This window comes from Pseudopipra pipra, chromosome 5 (genome assembly GCF_036250125.1).
Source record: "Pseudopipra pipra isolate bDixPip1 chromosome 5, bDixPip1.hap1, whole genome shotgun sequence".
Taxonomy (NCBI): domain Eukaryota; kingdom Metazoa; phylum Chordata; class Aves; order Passeriformes; family Pipridae; genus Pseudopipra; species Pseudopipra pipra.
In genome coordinates this window covers 3,936,761-3,953,973 of record NC_087553.1, presented here as the reverse complement: position 1 = coordinate 3,953,973, position 17,213 = coordinate 3,936,761, and the positions used below count along the sequence as shown (strand labels likewise).

The 17,213-nt window shown below is 42.7% G+C and overlaps 1 protein-coding gene across 3 annotated transcripts in view; it reads left to right on the top strand.

The window, feature by feature from the left end:
* The window catches only part of ITPR2 (inositol 1,4,5-trisphosphate receptor type 2), a 270,280-nt gene that overhangs the window by 26,600 nt on the left and 226,467 nt on the right, over positions 1-17,213 (top strand). For all 3 annotated transcript variants that reach the window (XM_064654170.1, XM_064654172.1, XM_064654171.1), the window contains exon 5: positions 1,871-2,054. In XM_064654170.1, coding sequence (XP_064510240.1) covers positions 1,963-2,054 — 92 coding nt within the window. In that variant the 5' untranslated portion in view covers positions 1,871-1,962. The remainder of the gene's footprint in view (positions 1-1,870; positions 2,055-17,213) is intronic.

The window sequence follows — 17,213 nt, the reverse complement described above, 5'->3', positions numbered from 1 at the left end:
AGGGATGAGGCAGCCACAGCTTCTCTGGGCAACCTGTGCCAGGGCCTCACCACCCTCACAGGGAAGAATTTTTTCCTGATATCTGATCTATGACTACTCTCAGTTTGAAGCCATTGCCCCTTGTCCTGTCACTTCATGCCCTTGTAAAAAGTCCTTCTCCACCTGTCTTGTAGGCTGTGCAGGTACTGAAAGGTGCTATCAGGTCTCCTTTAAGCCTTCTCTTCCACAGGCTGAACAACCCCAACTCTCTCAGCCTTTCCTCATAGGGGAGTTCTTTGGTGGTGTTTTTGTATAAAAAAGTAACAAATCCAAAATATTCACCTTAAAAGAGCAAAATAGAATGGCATAACAGGTTTTTTTTTCTCTACAGATAGATGGTTAAAATTTCTCATTTTTACTTTGAGACTCATAATTTCTGATGTCAAGAATTTATGCTCAGAAGTGAGATAAGGCTAAAAGCTGTATATGTGGGAAATTAAATGCAAGTGTGAAACTCTCAGCTTATTACTCACTACCAGCAGTCTGCACGTTCCTGCAACTAGGTTTGTATTCTTATCATTTGAGAGCTAGTACTTGATCAGGCTGTTAGACTTGCGTGAGTTATTGTTTCTTTTTATTTGTTGTTGTTGGCTTTTTTTTAATCCAAATAATCTATTGGAAGAACACATGTGGTGACAAATACTATTGCTGAGTTTGCCTGTATTTAGGAGCTGAAAAAATCTGGAAAAGTAGAAATACTATGATTCCTAAAACCGTTAGTGAAAATTACATTTTTGTTTAAAGAATGCACAGAGTTTTTAAGAATAAAAATCCCACACTGGCTGTAGCCTCTGTGGCAGCTGGGCCTTCTTCCTCTAGTGAGTGTGGGGAGGCTGCAGTGTCCCTGCTTTTCGGGGCAGAAAAGGCTTTTAGAGTTCTCTTTACATCGAGGGTGAGGGTGGTTTTTTGTTAAATCGGTGGTAATTATCTTAAGCAAACGTGCTGTTGGGCCTGTTCAGCCTCGAGAAGAGACACTGAGAGGGGACCTCATCCATGTGTGTCAGTGTCTGCAGGGAGGGGACAGAGGATGGACCAGGCTCTGCTTGGGAGTGCCCGAGGCCACGGGCGGGACAAGATGGGACAAGAGGCCACAGGCAGGAACTGATGCCCATAAAGTTCCACCTGGACATGAGGAAGAACTTTGCTGTGCAGTGACCGAGCACTGAACAGATTGTCCAGAGAGGGTGTGGAGTCTCCCTCACTGGGAGAACCGTCTGGACACAATCCTGTGCCATGTGCTCTGGGATCAGGGAGGTGGGAGCAGATGCCCCACTGTGGTCCCTCCCAACCTGACCCATCCTGTGATTCTGTGAAGTCCCGCACAGGGAATGCAGCTCTGTTTGCTTCCGATTAAAAAAAAAATAAATAAAGGATTCGTGGCTCCTGAAGTTTGAAAGCCATAAACCAGAGGGTGACACAGGCTGAGTGACCACACCAAGCGCAGTCTCCGGGCAGAGGGGAAGGGTCTCAGCCGCGGGGACCGCCCGCGCCCCCGCACCGCGGGGAATTTCCGAGGCTTTCCGAGGGTCTCCGCCGCATCTCTCCCGGCTGAGGGGGTGCAGGGGCTGCGATCCCGGGGGTGTCCGGCCCCTGCCCGAGCCCGGGGGTGGCTGCGGGGCGGGGCGGGGCGGGGGCGGGCGGGGGGCGGAGGAGGCGCGGGGGGCGGGCGGGGCCGGGCCGGGAGCTCCGCGCACACCGCGCTCATGTCAGCCCGCACCGCGCTGCAGGGTCCGCGCAGAGCCTCCCTGGATCCCTCCGATTTGCCTGTATTTTAATTCTTTAATTTATTTAATTTTAATATTTTTTTTTTTTTTTTTTTTTTTTTACGAAGGAGGGAGAGGAAAGCGGAAAAAACACCCCCGGCTTCACGGGAAAAAAAAAAAAAAAGAAAAAAAACAAACCTAAGAAAAAAAATGAGCCAGAATGTCTGAGAAAATGTCCAGCTTTCTGTACATCGGGGACATCGTGTCCCTGTACGCCGAGGGCTCCGTGAACGGGTTCATCAGCACGCTGGGGTGAGTGAGTGCGGGGCTCGCAGCCCGCGGCACAGGAAGGGGCGGCAGCGCGCCCTGCTCGGCGGAGCGGGGAAAGTAGGAAGTGCTGGGGAACGGGAAGGGATGAGAGAAGTTCTCGGGGCCGGGGAGCGGGGCCCGGGCCCCGCCGTACCTCCTCCTGCAGCTCCCGGCACTCCCCGGCGCCCCCGGGAATACCCGAGGTTCTTCAGCCCCTGCGCTGTGCTGTGCCCTTAGCGCAGTCAGTACGCAGAGCTGCCATTTATTTATTTATTTATCTATCTATCTATTTATTTATTTATTTTAGTTGTACCTCTGAGAATTTCTGACAATTTCCTTGCTCATCTTGCCATGAATCAGCTCGTTAAAAACCTGCACGCCTTTCTTTCTGGTTTGTGTCTGCCTGAGGTCTTGTCTGTGGTTGTCGATGATCAGATACTTACGATCAGATAGTTTAATTTAATGGAGGTGCCTTTTTTCCCCCGTGAGCTCTTCTTTCTCTCTGCAGGGTGAAAGGGTGTGTAGTTTAGCTGTGGCTGCTTCACTGAACTGCCGCTTGCTTCAGTTTTTTATTAACCTTGGCCGCTTTAAGTCACCTTCTTGGAATCCAGGAGGGAAAACCTCAGCGAATGACGATAGTGATACATTGATACATTTCTTTGAAGTTTGGCTGCAGTGAGGTGTCCCGAGGGTGCAGCGGTTCCCTCTGATGTTCCCAGGAGAGCTGCAGTAGTTCCAGTAACTTTGTGGCATGTCCAAAGTAAGCGTGTCCTGAAACCTTTGTCACTGGCAACGTCTCCTGCACTCCATGGATTGTAGCGATCCCATGGACAAGGCAGCTTAAACTCTAGTTAAATATCAGTGTCATTTGCTGCTTAAACGTTAATGGTACCTTTTGGAATAACAGTTAAACCTGCCAAGGCTGGTTAACACGGATATCGCTCCTGTATTGGTGTACCCTCCCTGTGTTCTGTGATCCCTTCCATGGGGGACTGTAGGGTGAAGTAAGGTTGGTATTAAAATGCAAACAGTGAATGTGTAAGATACTTGGTGTGGTGCTGCTACTGGAAAAGAGATGGTGTTCAAGGTCTTTTATATATTTTTTAATCTTATTATTGCATCCAATCCTTGCTGTTCACTCTTTTAATCTGTTGACAAGTGTTTTTCAATGGTTTGTTCCTCTATTTGTTAATTTGGCGCCTCCTCTCACTGACTGTCTGTGTTGTCTCACATGTCCTTTCTGACATTGCTGACTCTGGCAATTTTAAATCCTGCCTGAAAATGTTTTCTTTCTGCAATTGTTTATTGCTGGATATTGTTTCTTACTCTTCTAACCCCAGCACTTTTTTTTTTTTATTTTGCCATTGGTTTGCTGTCTTGTTCTGTCTCATCTCTGTGTTCTGCTATGTGGAGGAAGCTAAATTTGCTGTGCTTTCCTTTTCATTGTGTTCTTCCTTTCTGAGAGCACCTGCTTGTCCACAGTTACGGATGTTTCTGCTGTGACTAATGCTTGTATGACTGTCACTCCAATATGTGTTTTGGCATTGCTGTGCCACAGTTTTAAGGCTGCTGATCCTCCCCTTATCCCTTGGAGTAAAGGCAGGACATTTATTCCCAGTTTTAAAGATGAGAAGCAAAGATCAAAGCTTGTCTAAGGCACATGGGAGCTCTTTACTAGAAGAAATAATTGAGCTCAAGCCAACACTCTGTCCAGGCTCTCTTTCAGCCCAGCTCAAGAAAACTGCTTGGGATGAGACAGGACTCCTGTGTGCATCTCTTCTTCAGTGACAGGCCAGGAGTTCAACAATGCTGATGTACCTCTGTTGGCTTTTCAGTCCAACTTTTTTGTGCCCTGCTCTCTGGCATGGTAAAAGCAGCCCCAGAGCCAGGAGGCTGGAGTGGAGGAGCTGCAGGAAACTTGAAGTTGCCAGTGGAAAAACCCCCATATCTGCTGAATGGGAATGAACCCCTCTGCTGGTGGTACAAGAGCTTGGACTGACATTTGAAGTTGTAATGCCAGGTTACCGTATCTGTGCCAGCAATTGCTGCCTTTGGACTGGTTGCAGCAACACAAGAGGCAGAAAAAAACTCTTATACTCGGGGAAAACTTGCTCAGCTGCACTTTGCAAACACCTGAAAAGATCAACCCTCATTTTCCACAGGTGCCTCTAGTTGGTGAGGACAAGGTGGGGTAGGATTAGGAATGATTTCTCTTTTTTTTTGACTGCTGTGGGTCCTTGTTTAATTGCTTTTGCCTGGGTTACACCTGAAATGTTGCTGGGCAAACCAACCTGTCACCTGCACTATGGAGCCCACTGGGGAGTCTCCTGCTGTTTCAAGAACTTGAAATCCAGTTCAGGCCTATGACTCTGGAGCAGGGATAGAGTCCTGTTGATTTTAAGCTGTCAAAGGCTGATTGTTTCCTAAACAGTGTGAGCAAGGCTGTTCTATAAATAGGATAAAAAAGTGCCCAGCACCTCTGCAAGCAGGGAAGGTCTGTCATGGCAGGGGATCTCACTCCTTGAGGAGTTGAACCAGCTCAACAAATGGGTTTTGAGGGAGATTTCTAAGCATAGGCTGTTTCATGCATTTTAGAGTATTTTTTCCTCACGTGCTGGTGCAGAAATTTTCACATGCTCCGTTTTCCCTGAAAACTTAAAGCCAAGAGAAAGATGTAGCTGAGCTGTTCAGGTCATGTGTGGGGTCAGGTTAATAGCTCCTATAATCTGAGTGTGGAAATATTCCTCTTGTGTAGTTTAGGAGGTCCCAACTGCCTTTTTTAGGAGACAGGGGATCTGCACCCTTGGCCCTTGATCCAGGTGAGCCTGGTGAGGGCAGGAGGGCCTTTCCACTCCTCCCTCTGGAATGAGCGTTCGGGAATTGCTGGAACAAGATTCTGTGAGTGGTACTCAAAGGGTTGGAGCACTCCTTTGAGCTGGAGGAAATCTGTGTTCTCGTCCTCCTTGTCTCTGAACTGTCTCATGACTATAAACAGCTGTTGGATGTGGGGGTGAGGGCTCTGCTTTCACATTTGATCTCTCTTAGTCTGAAGAGGAGACTGAACCTCTCTTCCACATCTGGGGTTAGTGCTGTAGGGTGGGATGGGGGCAGGGAAGTCAGACAGTGTCTGCTCCAAATTCTTCCTCCTATATCCATATTTTAAGAGGCAGAGATTGGGCTCAGTTTTTTTGGAAGAAGAGGTGTAACCACTGATCTCCAGGAGGATGTTCCAGGCTGTGGATCCCACATGGAGAGGGGCATCTCTGGCTATTGGTACAGGAAAGGGTTTTAGGGCTCAGCATTTTCAGCAGGCCTTTGGATATTTGAGATACTGAGAATCCAAACAATCCCCTGCTCTTTTTTCTGCTTGGCTTTTGGCTTATTCTGGATTTGGATGCTGCTCTGAGGTGCTGATGGTGTGTCTTCTGGCTTTTCCAATCCCTCACCTCCCCCTCCTTCCTTTTTAAATAGGAGAATGCTTTTGGACATATAAGCTGATAGCCTTGCAATTTAGTGCAGAAAAGGAAACGTTTGGGAGAAGGAATTTACATCCCTTGATAGTTTTCTGCCCTTGCAAGATGTATTTTGTGCTGGGTTATAGAACTGTGCTCATACTGAGGGGTTTGACACAGTAAAACTTTTGCACAGTTGGAGGCTTTATGTCCCACAGGGAGGGTGTGTCAGAGCCAGGCAGTGAATCCAGTTATCTTAAGTTGTCTTAGTGTCTGAACTTGAGACCACCTTTCCCAGTATTTTGGCTGTGAATGCTGGCAATGAAAATTGTATTAATCACCTATCAGTACAACGAGGAGAAAAAAGTATTCCTGATGGGAGGGGTGGAAGGAAAAAAGCAAGTAAGGACAATGGCCAGGATCAGCTGTAGGAAAGTTTGAGGATGAGCCTTTTAGTCACCATGGGGAGCTGCATTCCTGTCTCACCTCCATAAATGTGCTTCTGTGCCATAGCAGGGAGAGATCTCATGGAACATAATCACTGGAGCATGAAGCAGGACCCGCCTGCTTGGTCATACATGGCCCTGGATGATGAGGGGTGCTGGGATGCATTTCTCATTAGCAGCAAAAAGTGTGTTGTAGAGTATTTTTACTAATTTTTCTCAGTCTAATGTTGATTTTTTCCTGAATATCTCCTCTTAATTTTTCAAAGCGCTTCCTGGAACTTTCTTGTTTGAAATATCACAGGTTTATTCAAGCTCCTTCACTGGATTTTTGTGCAGGAGCTGTCTTTTTGAAGTTGGACTTCACACACAGGTTGAGTCAATCACACTTCGTGAAGAGGCAAGGTGAAGTAGAAAGTGCTTTAGAAACAGCATAAATCAGAATATTCCAAATATAACAAAGGCTAAAACTTGTCATCCTGGTGCCTTCAGGAATGGTCCCTAAGAGAAAAGATGCAGTGACTGATGATGCTCACAACACACAATGAAGAGTTTTCATCAGAGCCCTTATTTTTCTAACCCTTCTCTGCTACTATCTGAAGATGTAAGCCATGGTTAAGGAACAGAGTATCCATCCTTTAATTAATAGCAAATTTTTCTTTCATGTCCCAGCTGAAAAAAGGTAATTAGTCAGGAAAGAATAAAAAAGCCTGAAGAAAGTGAGAGTGGCATAACTAGAGTTACTCATAATTTAGTTCTGGTATATGTAGAATCAAATAATACCTGGAAGAGGGAAGGGAAGATGCGTTTCAGCTTTTCTGTGGGCAAAAGCACTTGTAGGTTTTGTTTCCTAGGTACTTTATCCTCCAGACTAACGGTGCCAATGAGATTTGACAGTTTTGATTGTGTGTAATTTTTTTTAAATACTGTGTAGGTTTGGCATTTTCAGGAATACGTTCTTTTGGTTGTCTTTCTGATGCAGCAGCCCTGCTCTGAACCCTCCAGCTACTTTGAATATATGCTAATGTGCACTTTTCAGCTGTGTGGGGTATTGGTTTTCTGTGATAACTTTGTAAAGCATAAGCTATATTAGATGCATTATTAAACACTTTCATTGATCTTACAATAAATGCCGTGTAAGTGGAGATGTAGACACGTAAATACAGCCCTATATCTTGCATACCTTGCTATGCAGTACATATATCAAAGCTTATATCCTCTGTAATTACCCACTCTCACTAGCAATTAGGCACATCTCCAGCTTTGCCATTTGTAACAGCCTTTATTTTGATGCTCAGTTTCAAATGTTGTAACAACAGTGCCATCCTTAAATAAACAATGAGACATAGCTTTCCACAAAGCAGCCTTACGGGAATGCAGCAAGTAATGAGCCCCGGAGGGCTCAGACTTGTTTCTGAAGTTTTCCTTATACACAGAGCCTAGCCTGGGTGTGAGGGGAAAAAAGCATTAGACTTAATTACCGTGTTATGATTTATGAGTCTGTGTGCTAAAATGGAATATCCTTGGTGCGAGAGCTCGTTATTGAGCAGAACTGGGGAGAAAATTGGGGTTAGGGAAAGAACTGATTGATTAATGCAAGAGGGAGTTTACCTGTAAGCTGTGTGGTAGTAATGGAAATAAGAGAGGAATTTTGAATTGAGATAAGACATACTACAAGTTCTCGGCTGGGCTATGGGTAATGTGGGGAGTAGTCAGGAAAGACAGGGGAGATTGTTTGACCTGCATGACTTAAAGTTTTATTTTAACTTCCTTTTACGTAATGAGAGGACTAACTAAACTAAACCAGTCTTGACGTGGTTCTTGATGCTGTTAGAAATCATGACTACCCTGTATTTTAAAGGTACCACAGAGGAAAGAGTCAGGTCAATCTTTGACTTCCCCAGCCTGGAATATGATTTCCCAAGAAGCTCCTGAACCTTTGCTCAGCCGGTGTTTGAAACCCTTTGCTGTTCAAGGTGCAGGTGGCAGCTGCTACTCGGCTGAAGCCTGAGCCTGTTTGTTGAGCAGTAACACCGAGCTGTGTCCTCTGCACGTGGATTTACTGCACTTGAAAGTCTGGTTTTTGCTTGCTTTGAAAGGTATGTTACTTCTTGTATGATGTACTTGATAGGGGATATTTATGGCAAAACTGGAGGAAGGAAAATGAACGGTCATTCGGGATTTTGCTTTTTTACCTCGTGTGTGTGTTGTGTTTTGCCACTTAATCAGAGGTGTATATTTTAATTATGTTAAAAGGACATAATTTCCTTGTGACTGATTCTTTTAAACTTCCATTGATTAATTGTAAGTCTAATTCCATCTAATTACTTGAATCAATCCTTCCACCACTATGAAGATGTGTAAACACTTCCTGATGTAAATTCTGTTTATGATGCTAAACCTTGATGCTTTGGGCCTGCAGCTGTGTGGGAAGTGAATCCCAGTTCCCAGGATTTCCAGCTTCCTTTCCTGGGGGGTCACAGGGAAGCCTCAGTTGTCCAGCAGCTTTGTGTTCCCTCTCTCTAGAGAAGTAAAAGTAACTTCTGTTTTCACTACCTCAGTTCACCTCAAATATGAAACAAACTTAAACCAAGGAATTGCATTCTAGCAAGGTAAGTTTTTGCTGCAAAATTGGGAAAAGAGTTAAACAAAAAAGCAGGGTTAAAATGGACCTGTTATTCATGTCCTATATTAGGTACTGGTGGAGGTTTTGAGGGGCTGTTTTGGCTGTGGAAACCAAAAGGTTGTGTCAGGACTGGTCTTGCTGCTCAGCTAGTGCTGATTTTGTGACTCTCTGTGTACTTTGATTTTTCAAATGTTTGAGTCTTGTGCTAAGGCTGCTGTGGTCTCAAACATTTGAATACCTGTTGATTTTTTTTTGTTCCAAGGGTTTTTGGTGTTGTTTAGGAAAATGCAGAATTATATTACCTTCTCCAGGAGAATGCCTGAGGCGAAGGTTCAGTTCCTGTAGAAAGAAATAGGAGTTTTAAGGTTGCCTATGGGACCTTTTGTAATACAAAAGTTATATAAAATGGATTTAGTACTTGATAATTCCTATGTAATACAGTTTGGGCAATTCTTTTGAAATGTCCCTTTAGGTTGTTGCTGCTGCATGAGTGAAGACATATAGTTGAAATTTATATGGAAATACTTGGTGGAAGGAGGCTGGAAGGGCATATCCAAGTGTGGTTGTTACCATTTGATACTAAGTTTGCTACAGCTCTTCTCTGTACCAAGAATTGGTATTAAAACCAGTAATCAAGTTTTTATTCTTTGACCGCCGGCAGATAAAAATCAATGTCATTTAAAAGAAAATCAACAAACAAACCCTGAAAGGAGGCTTTTTATATGAATCTCAAAATACAGAAACTTGTTGTGATCCAATGCTTGAACTTCTTATCTTGATTCCCTTTTAGGAGCTTGTTTGAATTTCAAACAGCTTTTTTATTCCCTGCACTTGACACACACAAGTTAATCAGTGTTGCAGGGGCAGCTGAAAACTCCCTCATGGAGAAAAGCTTGAAAACCAGAATGGTCACTAATGAAATGTAAGAAGTGCCCTGAGTTTAGTAGTAATTTTCTTCCATTAACTTAAAGTGTGTGCTTTGCAGGTAGGGGGGCCTAACTAATGGTATGTGAGTGCTTGAGATCCCAAGCAGTGCTTTTTGCATGACCTGGTTGATTTTGTTTTACATTTAGCTGGGCTTAGATTTCTGACAGGCCCCCCAGTTGTTCCGGGTAACAGGAACAGTGGTGCACTTTGCTAAAATGTTCTTAGTCACCTTTTCAGTCTGGCTCGTGTCTTTTTATTGTTCAGAAACAATAAATAAAGAGAGGAAACAAAATGAATGGATTGGGAAAGACTGGATATCGGTTTTGAAAACAGAGAGCAGATCTTTGTGTAGTTTTGAATGCTGAAAAATGTTCAAATGCATCACTAAGCAAGGTCCATTCTTCCCATCAAAGAATAAAAGTTTAAGGCTACTTAAAAATTTATTTTTTTTTTAAATTCTTCATTAAAAAAACCCCAACCTAACAAACTGCATGGAGTGAAAGAGATTAAGTGCCTGTTAGTAGTATTTTCTCTGATATTTTGGACAATTTATTGAGGTTATCACCTTTTGCCAAGGTGGACTTAATACCAGCCTGAGGGTGCCAATCCATAGGCTTCACTCCTCACCCAAATTTGACAGGGCCCAGCGAGCTTGGCTCTTTAGAGAGAGATGAAAAGTCAGGTTTAGGTGGAGAGTTTTGTGGAATTTTGATATTCTAAAATGAGGTTTTACATCAGACTCGCTGATGTAAAAATCAGGTAGGGCCATCTCTGTAATGCTTCTCAGGTTGAAGGCAGAACTCAGTAAGTGAAGCTTTACTGTCAAACAGGTTTCGTAAGTAATGAACTGATGTAGAATTGTTTTGGACTTTAGGTTGCTTTAAAGACACTGAAGTTATTGCAGTAAACACAGGAAGTCCAAGTCTCAAGATTTTCAGTTATCTTTGTAGATATCCTTACATATCATCATAGCATGTTATTTATAAAGAATATTAGTATACAGAAAAAAAATTCTTGCCTTTAAAGGATAAAAATACAAAATAACATACAGAAAGTTAAGAGGAATTTTTTTTTAGGTGATGAAGACGTAACAGTTTATTTGTATGTCAAAGTTGACATACAAAGTTGATTGAAAGGATGGAGCAGCTCTGCTGGGAGGAAAGGCTGAGAGAGTTGGGATTGCTCAGCCTGGAGAAGAGAAGGCTTTGGGGTGACCTGATTGTGGCCTTCCAGGACCTGAAGGGAGCCCACAAGGAAGATGGAAAGAGACTGTTTCCAAGGGCCTGGAGTGACAGGACAAGGGGAAATGGCTTCAAACTGACAGAAAGCAGATTTAGATTGGATATTAGGGAGAAATGCTTCCCTGTGAGGGTGGTGAGGCCCTGGCACAGGTTGCCCAGAGGAGCTGTGGCTGCCCCTGGATCCCTGGAAGTGTTGAAGGTCAGATTGGATGGGGCTCTGAGCACCCTGGTCTAGTGGAAGGTGTCCCTTCCCATGGCAAGGGGTTGGAATGAGATGATTTTTAGGGTCCCTTCCAACCCAGGCCATTCTATGATATTATAGATTATTTTACTCAGAAAAAGTAACTAAGTCTCATGACATTATTTCCTGTATAAGTGATCTGAAATGTAGGTCCTACTCCTGCAAATTTGTAGATTTAAATTGCAAGTATATCATGAGGCAGTTTTAATAACCTGTTGAATAGAAGCCAAGTTAAGATTTCTACTTCCTTGGCTGGATCTTCAGGTATACTAAAAGATTGATAGGATTTGGTCATGAGACCCTTCAGAGGCTCCTCAGAGAGGGCACTGCTGTGGCCTCTGGGCAGCTGCAGGGTTTGGGTCAGAGGTTTGTGTCAGCAATGGCTTCTCTTGCTGAAACAAAACAAGGTCAGGACCTAGCAGGCAATAATTCTTGTCTGTATTAACTTTTGTAGTTGAACAGGTTTTTCTGCCACTGAATGTAAGGACCAGTTAATGTTGCAACCCCCCTGGAATATCTAGGATATAGCAAAACCATTTGCATGGGAAGTTTGGTTGTACCAGCTCATTTGAGGCCACACTGTGGAGTCAAACTTGGTTTCACCTGGTCCGTTTCCTTTCCATGTCAGATTAAACTCCCTCCTGTGATTAGGCTGCTCCTAATGGAATTGCTTTACTTGAGCTGGAAGTGGGACAGTGCTGGTTTGAGTTATCAACCATGGATCTAAAGTATGTTTAAGAGGAAATACTGGATTAAAGACACAAGAGACTTGCACAAGGTTTTTGACAAATTGTGGAAAATAACTAAAGACTCCAAGTTCTGGGTCAGTGCTCTTTTTGTAAGTGTTGATCTACTAAGCTGTTCAATGCATAAATTGTTTTATATTGGTTTATCTCACGGGAGCAAGGCAGTTGTGACAAAGCTAGTTAGTTTATTAAAGTTTCCATGTATCAAAAGTTGTTTTATCTTAAGGATGCATCTAAAGATGCAGAATGTGACTTATCATGACAAGAAAAAAGTGTGCTGAAGAGAGTTTTACACTTGTTTATGCTCAAATGTTGGATGGAACCTCTTTGACAGTGGTAAATACAATTATTAATGTTCTTCATTTGTAATGAGGGTGAGAGAGAAAATCCTTCCTCCTTTCTGCAGCCAGATCACTGAAAGAATGGAAATCATCACCCAAAGCACATACACTTGGTAAAGCCTGAGGAAAAGCTGAGTCCGGCTATCCAAGAAGCTTTTTAGAAAGAAATTCAGCATCATCAGGGCAAGCTAAAAGGGCCTAAATGAGTACAGAGAGGATAAGACAAAAACCTCAGTCAGAGCCAGAGAAAAATCTGATATGGTGACCCAGGGGCAATAAAAATGAGTGTTCTGCTGAGCACTCTTCTCCTTGAAAACTGTTATCAAAGAAACTCCTGCTGTTTGGTTTGTCCTCTGTCCAGGAAAATAAGAATACACAAATCCTTGGATTTGGTTGGTGATCTTAAAGTTATTTTCCAACCTAAATGATTCTATAAAATTATTTCCAAATAAATGATCAAGGAAATACCTGGAGCCATCTCAAACTTTTCTTTATAGCAGAAACAGCCTTTATGTCTCCAGAACTGACATAATTGCCTGTGACTAATGATAATAGGGTATCCTGGGATGGATCCAACCTCCAAAATGGAAATTTGGGACTGGTATTACATGTGAAGCTGTGGTACAAGAAATAATATGGACCCTCAAAAGAGACCAGAGAGAACTGATATGGTTTCTAATACAAGAGCTGGAAGCCTTGGAGGTGGAAATAAAGCAATAATGAAAATGCCATCTGAAAAAAGAACTGGGTGCATCCGTAGGAGTCAAAGGAAAAGTGTCCTAGTGACACTTTGAATAATGATTTGCAGGTGAAAGTGAAACCTTTCATGAGCAGCAGTTAAAAACTGTCTGGGAAAAGAGCAGGCAATTTACCCTCTCTCAAACAGCAAGGTAGGGTCACTGAGCTGGTCAAAAATATATTAGCTATGGTCCTGATCTGTTTTTCCTCAAAATATAGGTGAGGAAAGCTTTGGGTTTCTTTGTGTTTGAGCCTTAGCACAGGCTTGACTTTAGAAATGAACTTGCAGATTGGTTATCCAGGTGTGGAAATGTAAGTATGAAAAGACAAAGGGGACTTTAGAAGGTGACAAAATATAATTTTTAAACTACTTAGGAGCAACTTCTGTTGGTGCTTAAAATTTCAGACATTTTCATTTTAATTTGTCTGAGGAAGAAGTATGAGGTCAGGACTATGCTGAGACACCTTGAGAGCAGCTTAACGTTTAGTCGTAGGAATTAATAGGGCTGTTCTTCCAGCTCTCAGGTGCTCAGAGATCTGGGAGCAGCAGGATGACCTTGATGCCTCACCCAAATGAACTCTTGCAGATATTGCCTTAGGCAGAAGATCAAAGAATTATTTCAAGGAATGACTCTGCTGAAAAAGGCATCGCTTTTTTCTTGCCTTCTCCAAACTTGCAAAACATCCTGAATAAGATGCAACCCCCCCTGAATCATTCACTTGATGGATGTATTGTTCCTGGAATGGACTTCAGAGCAGCCAAAAAGAATGTGCAGCATCCCCTCAGAGTGGCAACATCAATGTTTTCTGGTCATGTCAGGCAAGCTTGGAATTTAGAAATGAGATGGTGCACAGGTGGTTCTATTCATTCAGAAACTGTAGTGTGGCTTTGAAACTGCTGAAATTTGAGGGGCTGTGAGAGTCATTTAAAAACCGTCTGATTTAGTGATGTGTGAGCAGGATGTGGAAAACGGTGCAGGAAATGTGATGTTTGCAAGATAGATAAAAGAGACAGAGCCCCAGAGCAACAGCGTTTTGTGGGGGCAGCACTGGAATGTGTTGCTGAAGAGCTGAGCTTTTTTTCTCCAAGAGAATTGATAGTTCTGTGACATAGTGGTGATTTATTTCCCAAAATCTCCTGGTGCTTGTGGAGTCGGGCACCAAAGGGTACTTCAAATAGGAGAGACTTGCCTGAGTGATTCTTGTAGGTTTAGAAACAAGACTAAGATCCATCAATGTATTAAAGGAAAATTTTAATTCCAAGTATTTCACTAAGTCTTTGAGACTGCAGGTTTCCTCTCTCAGTGTGCCCACAGGCTGATGGGTGTGGGGAAGATATGAATCCATAATTATTCCTTTTAACTGTCTTGTTTTATAGATTCAAGGAAATTAGGGCACTAAGTCCCATTGCTTTTGAGGAATTTAAAGCAGAAGTGGATGAGAGTATGAATTATACTCCAGAAGTTATTTTGTTTCAGTATAAAGCAAATATCTGTATTATAAAGGAATTTTGGTGGGATGTGGACTGTGTAGAGGATCAAACACTAGACTGGAAAAGCTTGTTTGAGCCTGTTTGGGAACATGAATCTCTCTTGGATGCAATTTTACAGGAAAAGCTTATGAAGTCCAGGAATTGACTGGATGTGAGTGAGACATAGTGAATCAAGGAGAATTTAGCCCCAATTGCACTTTGTGCCTCCTTTTTTATGTAGTTACATAGAGATGTATGTGTTAAAATAGTCTGGCCTTGTAGTAACAAGTGCATGGACTAAAGAAACCGAGTTCATGTCCAGACCAAAGAATGAACATTTCCAGCAAGCTGAGGTCAAAGAGCACCTTTTCAGTAGCTGCTTTTCATCTATTATCTTGCTTTAGCACAGGTCACAGAAGAACTAAAGAAATTTTATCCCTTTAGCTTGAAAGAACTGAATATATCCTGTCAGCTCTTCTTTCCAGTCACTTCAGTCCATTGAGGATAACGAAGTTGTTGTATTCCCAGACTTGCCCGAGTGCTGAAATGTCGTCAAGTATCTTCAAATGCTGTCAGAGTGGAATCTACACCTTGGATGTGGGTATCTAGGTTGGTGGGTGATGTTTCCTGTTGGAGGAGTTCTGGAATTTCCATGTTCTGGCTGGTTTTGATTGGTTTGATGTGATCTGGTTTGAGGAATCAGACCTGATTCCCTGTTTTCTAAGGATTGCTGAAGACACTCATTATTTCTATTGAAAAACAGAGGCAGGTTTTTTTCTCCCTGACTTTTACAGACAGAAGAAATATGGATGTATTTTGTAAGCTGGGCCTTAAATATCTTCCATAAGTTCTCAGTCTGCTCCATATAAAATGGAGAATAATTTTATGGGGAATAATTCTGAGTGAAATGAAGCAGGTTATTTAGTTGAGGAGAAGAGAGAGGAGGATTTTCCTATGCATTCAGTGAAGTGTGTTGGGATCTCTTCCAGGCTGAGGGGGTTCACTGTGGTCCATTGTTTCCAGCATTTCATCTCCTTGTGGAGGAACTGGAAGCCTGTTTGTCTCTGTTACCAAACTCTGGCATTCTGAAGGAGTGGTTTGTGCTGGCAGTGACACCCTGCAGGGGACATTTTGTACCACTGACACTTCTGCCACAGCACTTGCAGTTTGTGTGGTTGGTGGCAGGATGTCAAAGGGGAAATTTGAACTGTAAAGGGTCCACACAACTCAAACAGATCACAAGTGATTATCTGTTATCACTAAACAGTCTTTTGCACAGTTTCTGCTTCTAGGGAAGTTTGGAAAATTAAGTGATTCTGAGTCTTGGGATGCCAATGAGTTTTGTTTTCCTGTTAGTTTGCAGGAAGGAAGAGAGTCTCTGATCTTTGCCTGTATTGGGGATTTAAGTCAGGAATTTGATGACTCCACCACTACCCACTCCCTAGACTGATCTTTTCAGATAGACCATGAATGTGAAGGGACTGAGGATTTTCTGGAAGGGACTGATATGTTCATTATAATAGTGTAGATCCAATGACATGAGATCCTTTCTGTAAAGGCCAAACACAGGAGAGGCAGTGGACAGGTTTAACACTTCCCTAGCTGGCTGGTGGCTCTTTGTGCTCTGGAGATGATGGATTTTCCATTTGGAGGCTGGTGTTCCCACCTTAAACTGGCACATGGGTGTCCAGATAAATTTCTGTGTGTTTGAATTTCTGATTTATCAGCTCTACTGCAGGAGCAGCTGCTTTCAAGTGGGTCTTGGCCAAAGGGCGGTTTCTGGGGGTGCTGTGAAGTTTCGTTTTGCATCTTGTACTGTTGAAAGGAGGGGAAGTGGGATATTTGTGCCATCCCTTGCAGATGGAGAACTGAGATCATGCTGGTCAGCTGTTTCCTGGGCACTGTGTTGCCAGGGTAAGTCAGCAGAGAAGCTGATCCAAATGCCAATTGAAAGTCTGCTCCACAGCTCTGACAAGATCTCTGCAAAGTTAGTTGGCAGGAGCTAAGGCATAACTTTGGTGAATTAAGTGCTGTGATACTTTTTTCTCCAATTTCAGGATGACAAGTTAGATACAAGCTTTTCTGTTGTATAAACACAGAGCTTTATACACAAATGAATAGTTATTTTCGGTGCTCATTTCCTATGAAAAAAAATTAAACTTGAAAGGTAAAAATAAACAAAAACATGTTCTAAAACTCCTTCAGATTAGAGGTTAGAGAAGAGGAAACAACAAAGGCTCAAGCTCACTTCCAATTCACATAATTGCTGACACGAAGCTGCAGACCAACCAGATGAACTGCACACTGTGAGGTGCAGGAGCAATTTGTAATCCTTTTAAGTTACCAGAGTGCCAAGAAGCACATACATGCAGTGCAATAAATCCTTGTCTCTGCTTCAATTTTGCTAAGAAATATTATCTATTTAGGCTTAACCAATATCTGTATCTATCTTAATGGATCAGAAGAGAGCAGTTAACTTCTGAGGTCTTATTTAGGGCACTGTGCTGATGGAGGGATTTATATGTGAGTTAAGTGTGGTATCAGATCATTGTGCCTTTTGCTTTGGTGAATAGTTTTTCAAACCGCTGAGGCTGTGGATATGCATTTACTCTGAAGGCTATTTTTTATCAGTGGCCTTATGTCACTGTTCAGCATCCAAACAGTTTCTATGAGTGCTTCTTAACCCACTCTAAGCAACAGGAGTTAATATACTCTAACAATTGAATAGATGATTTGTGCTAACAGAGTTGACTGTTGCTCAGAGACCCTCAGGCTGTGAAAGGTTGTAACATGAAATGAGTGAGCCAGAGTAATGTTTACTTTTGCCCTTGGCTGGATTTGGGTCAACTTAATCTTTTTATTGAATGTTGTGATCTATGAGTCTTGTAACTCAAAAGAGTGCCAGGGAGGCTGTTTTATTTCCATGTGTCAAGTCA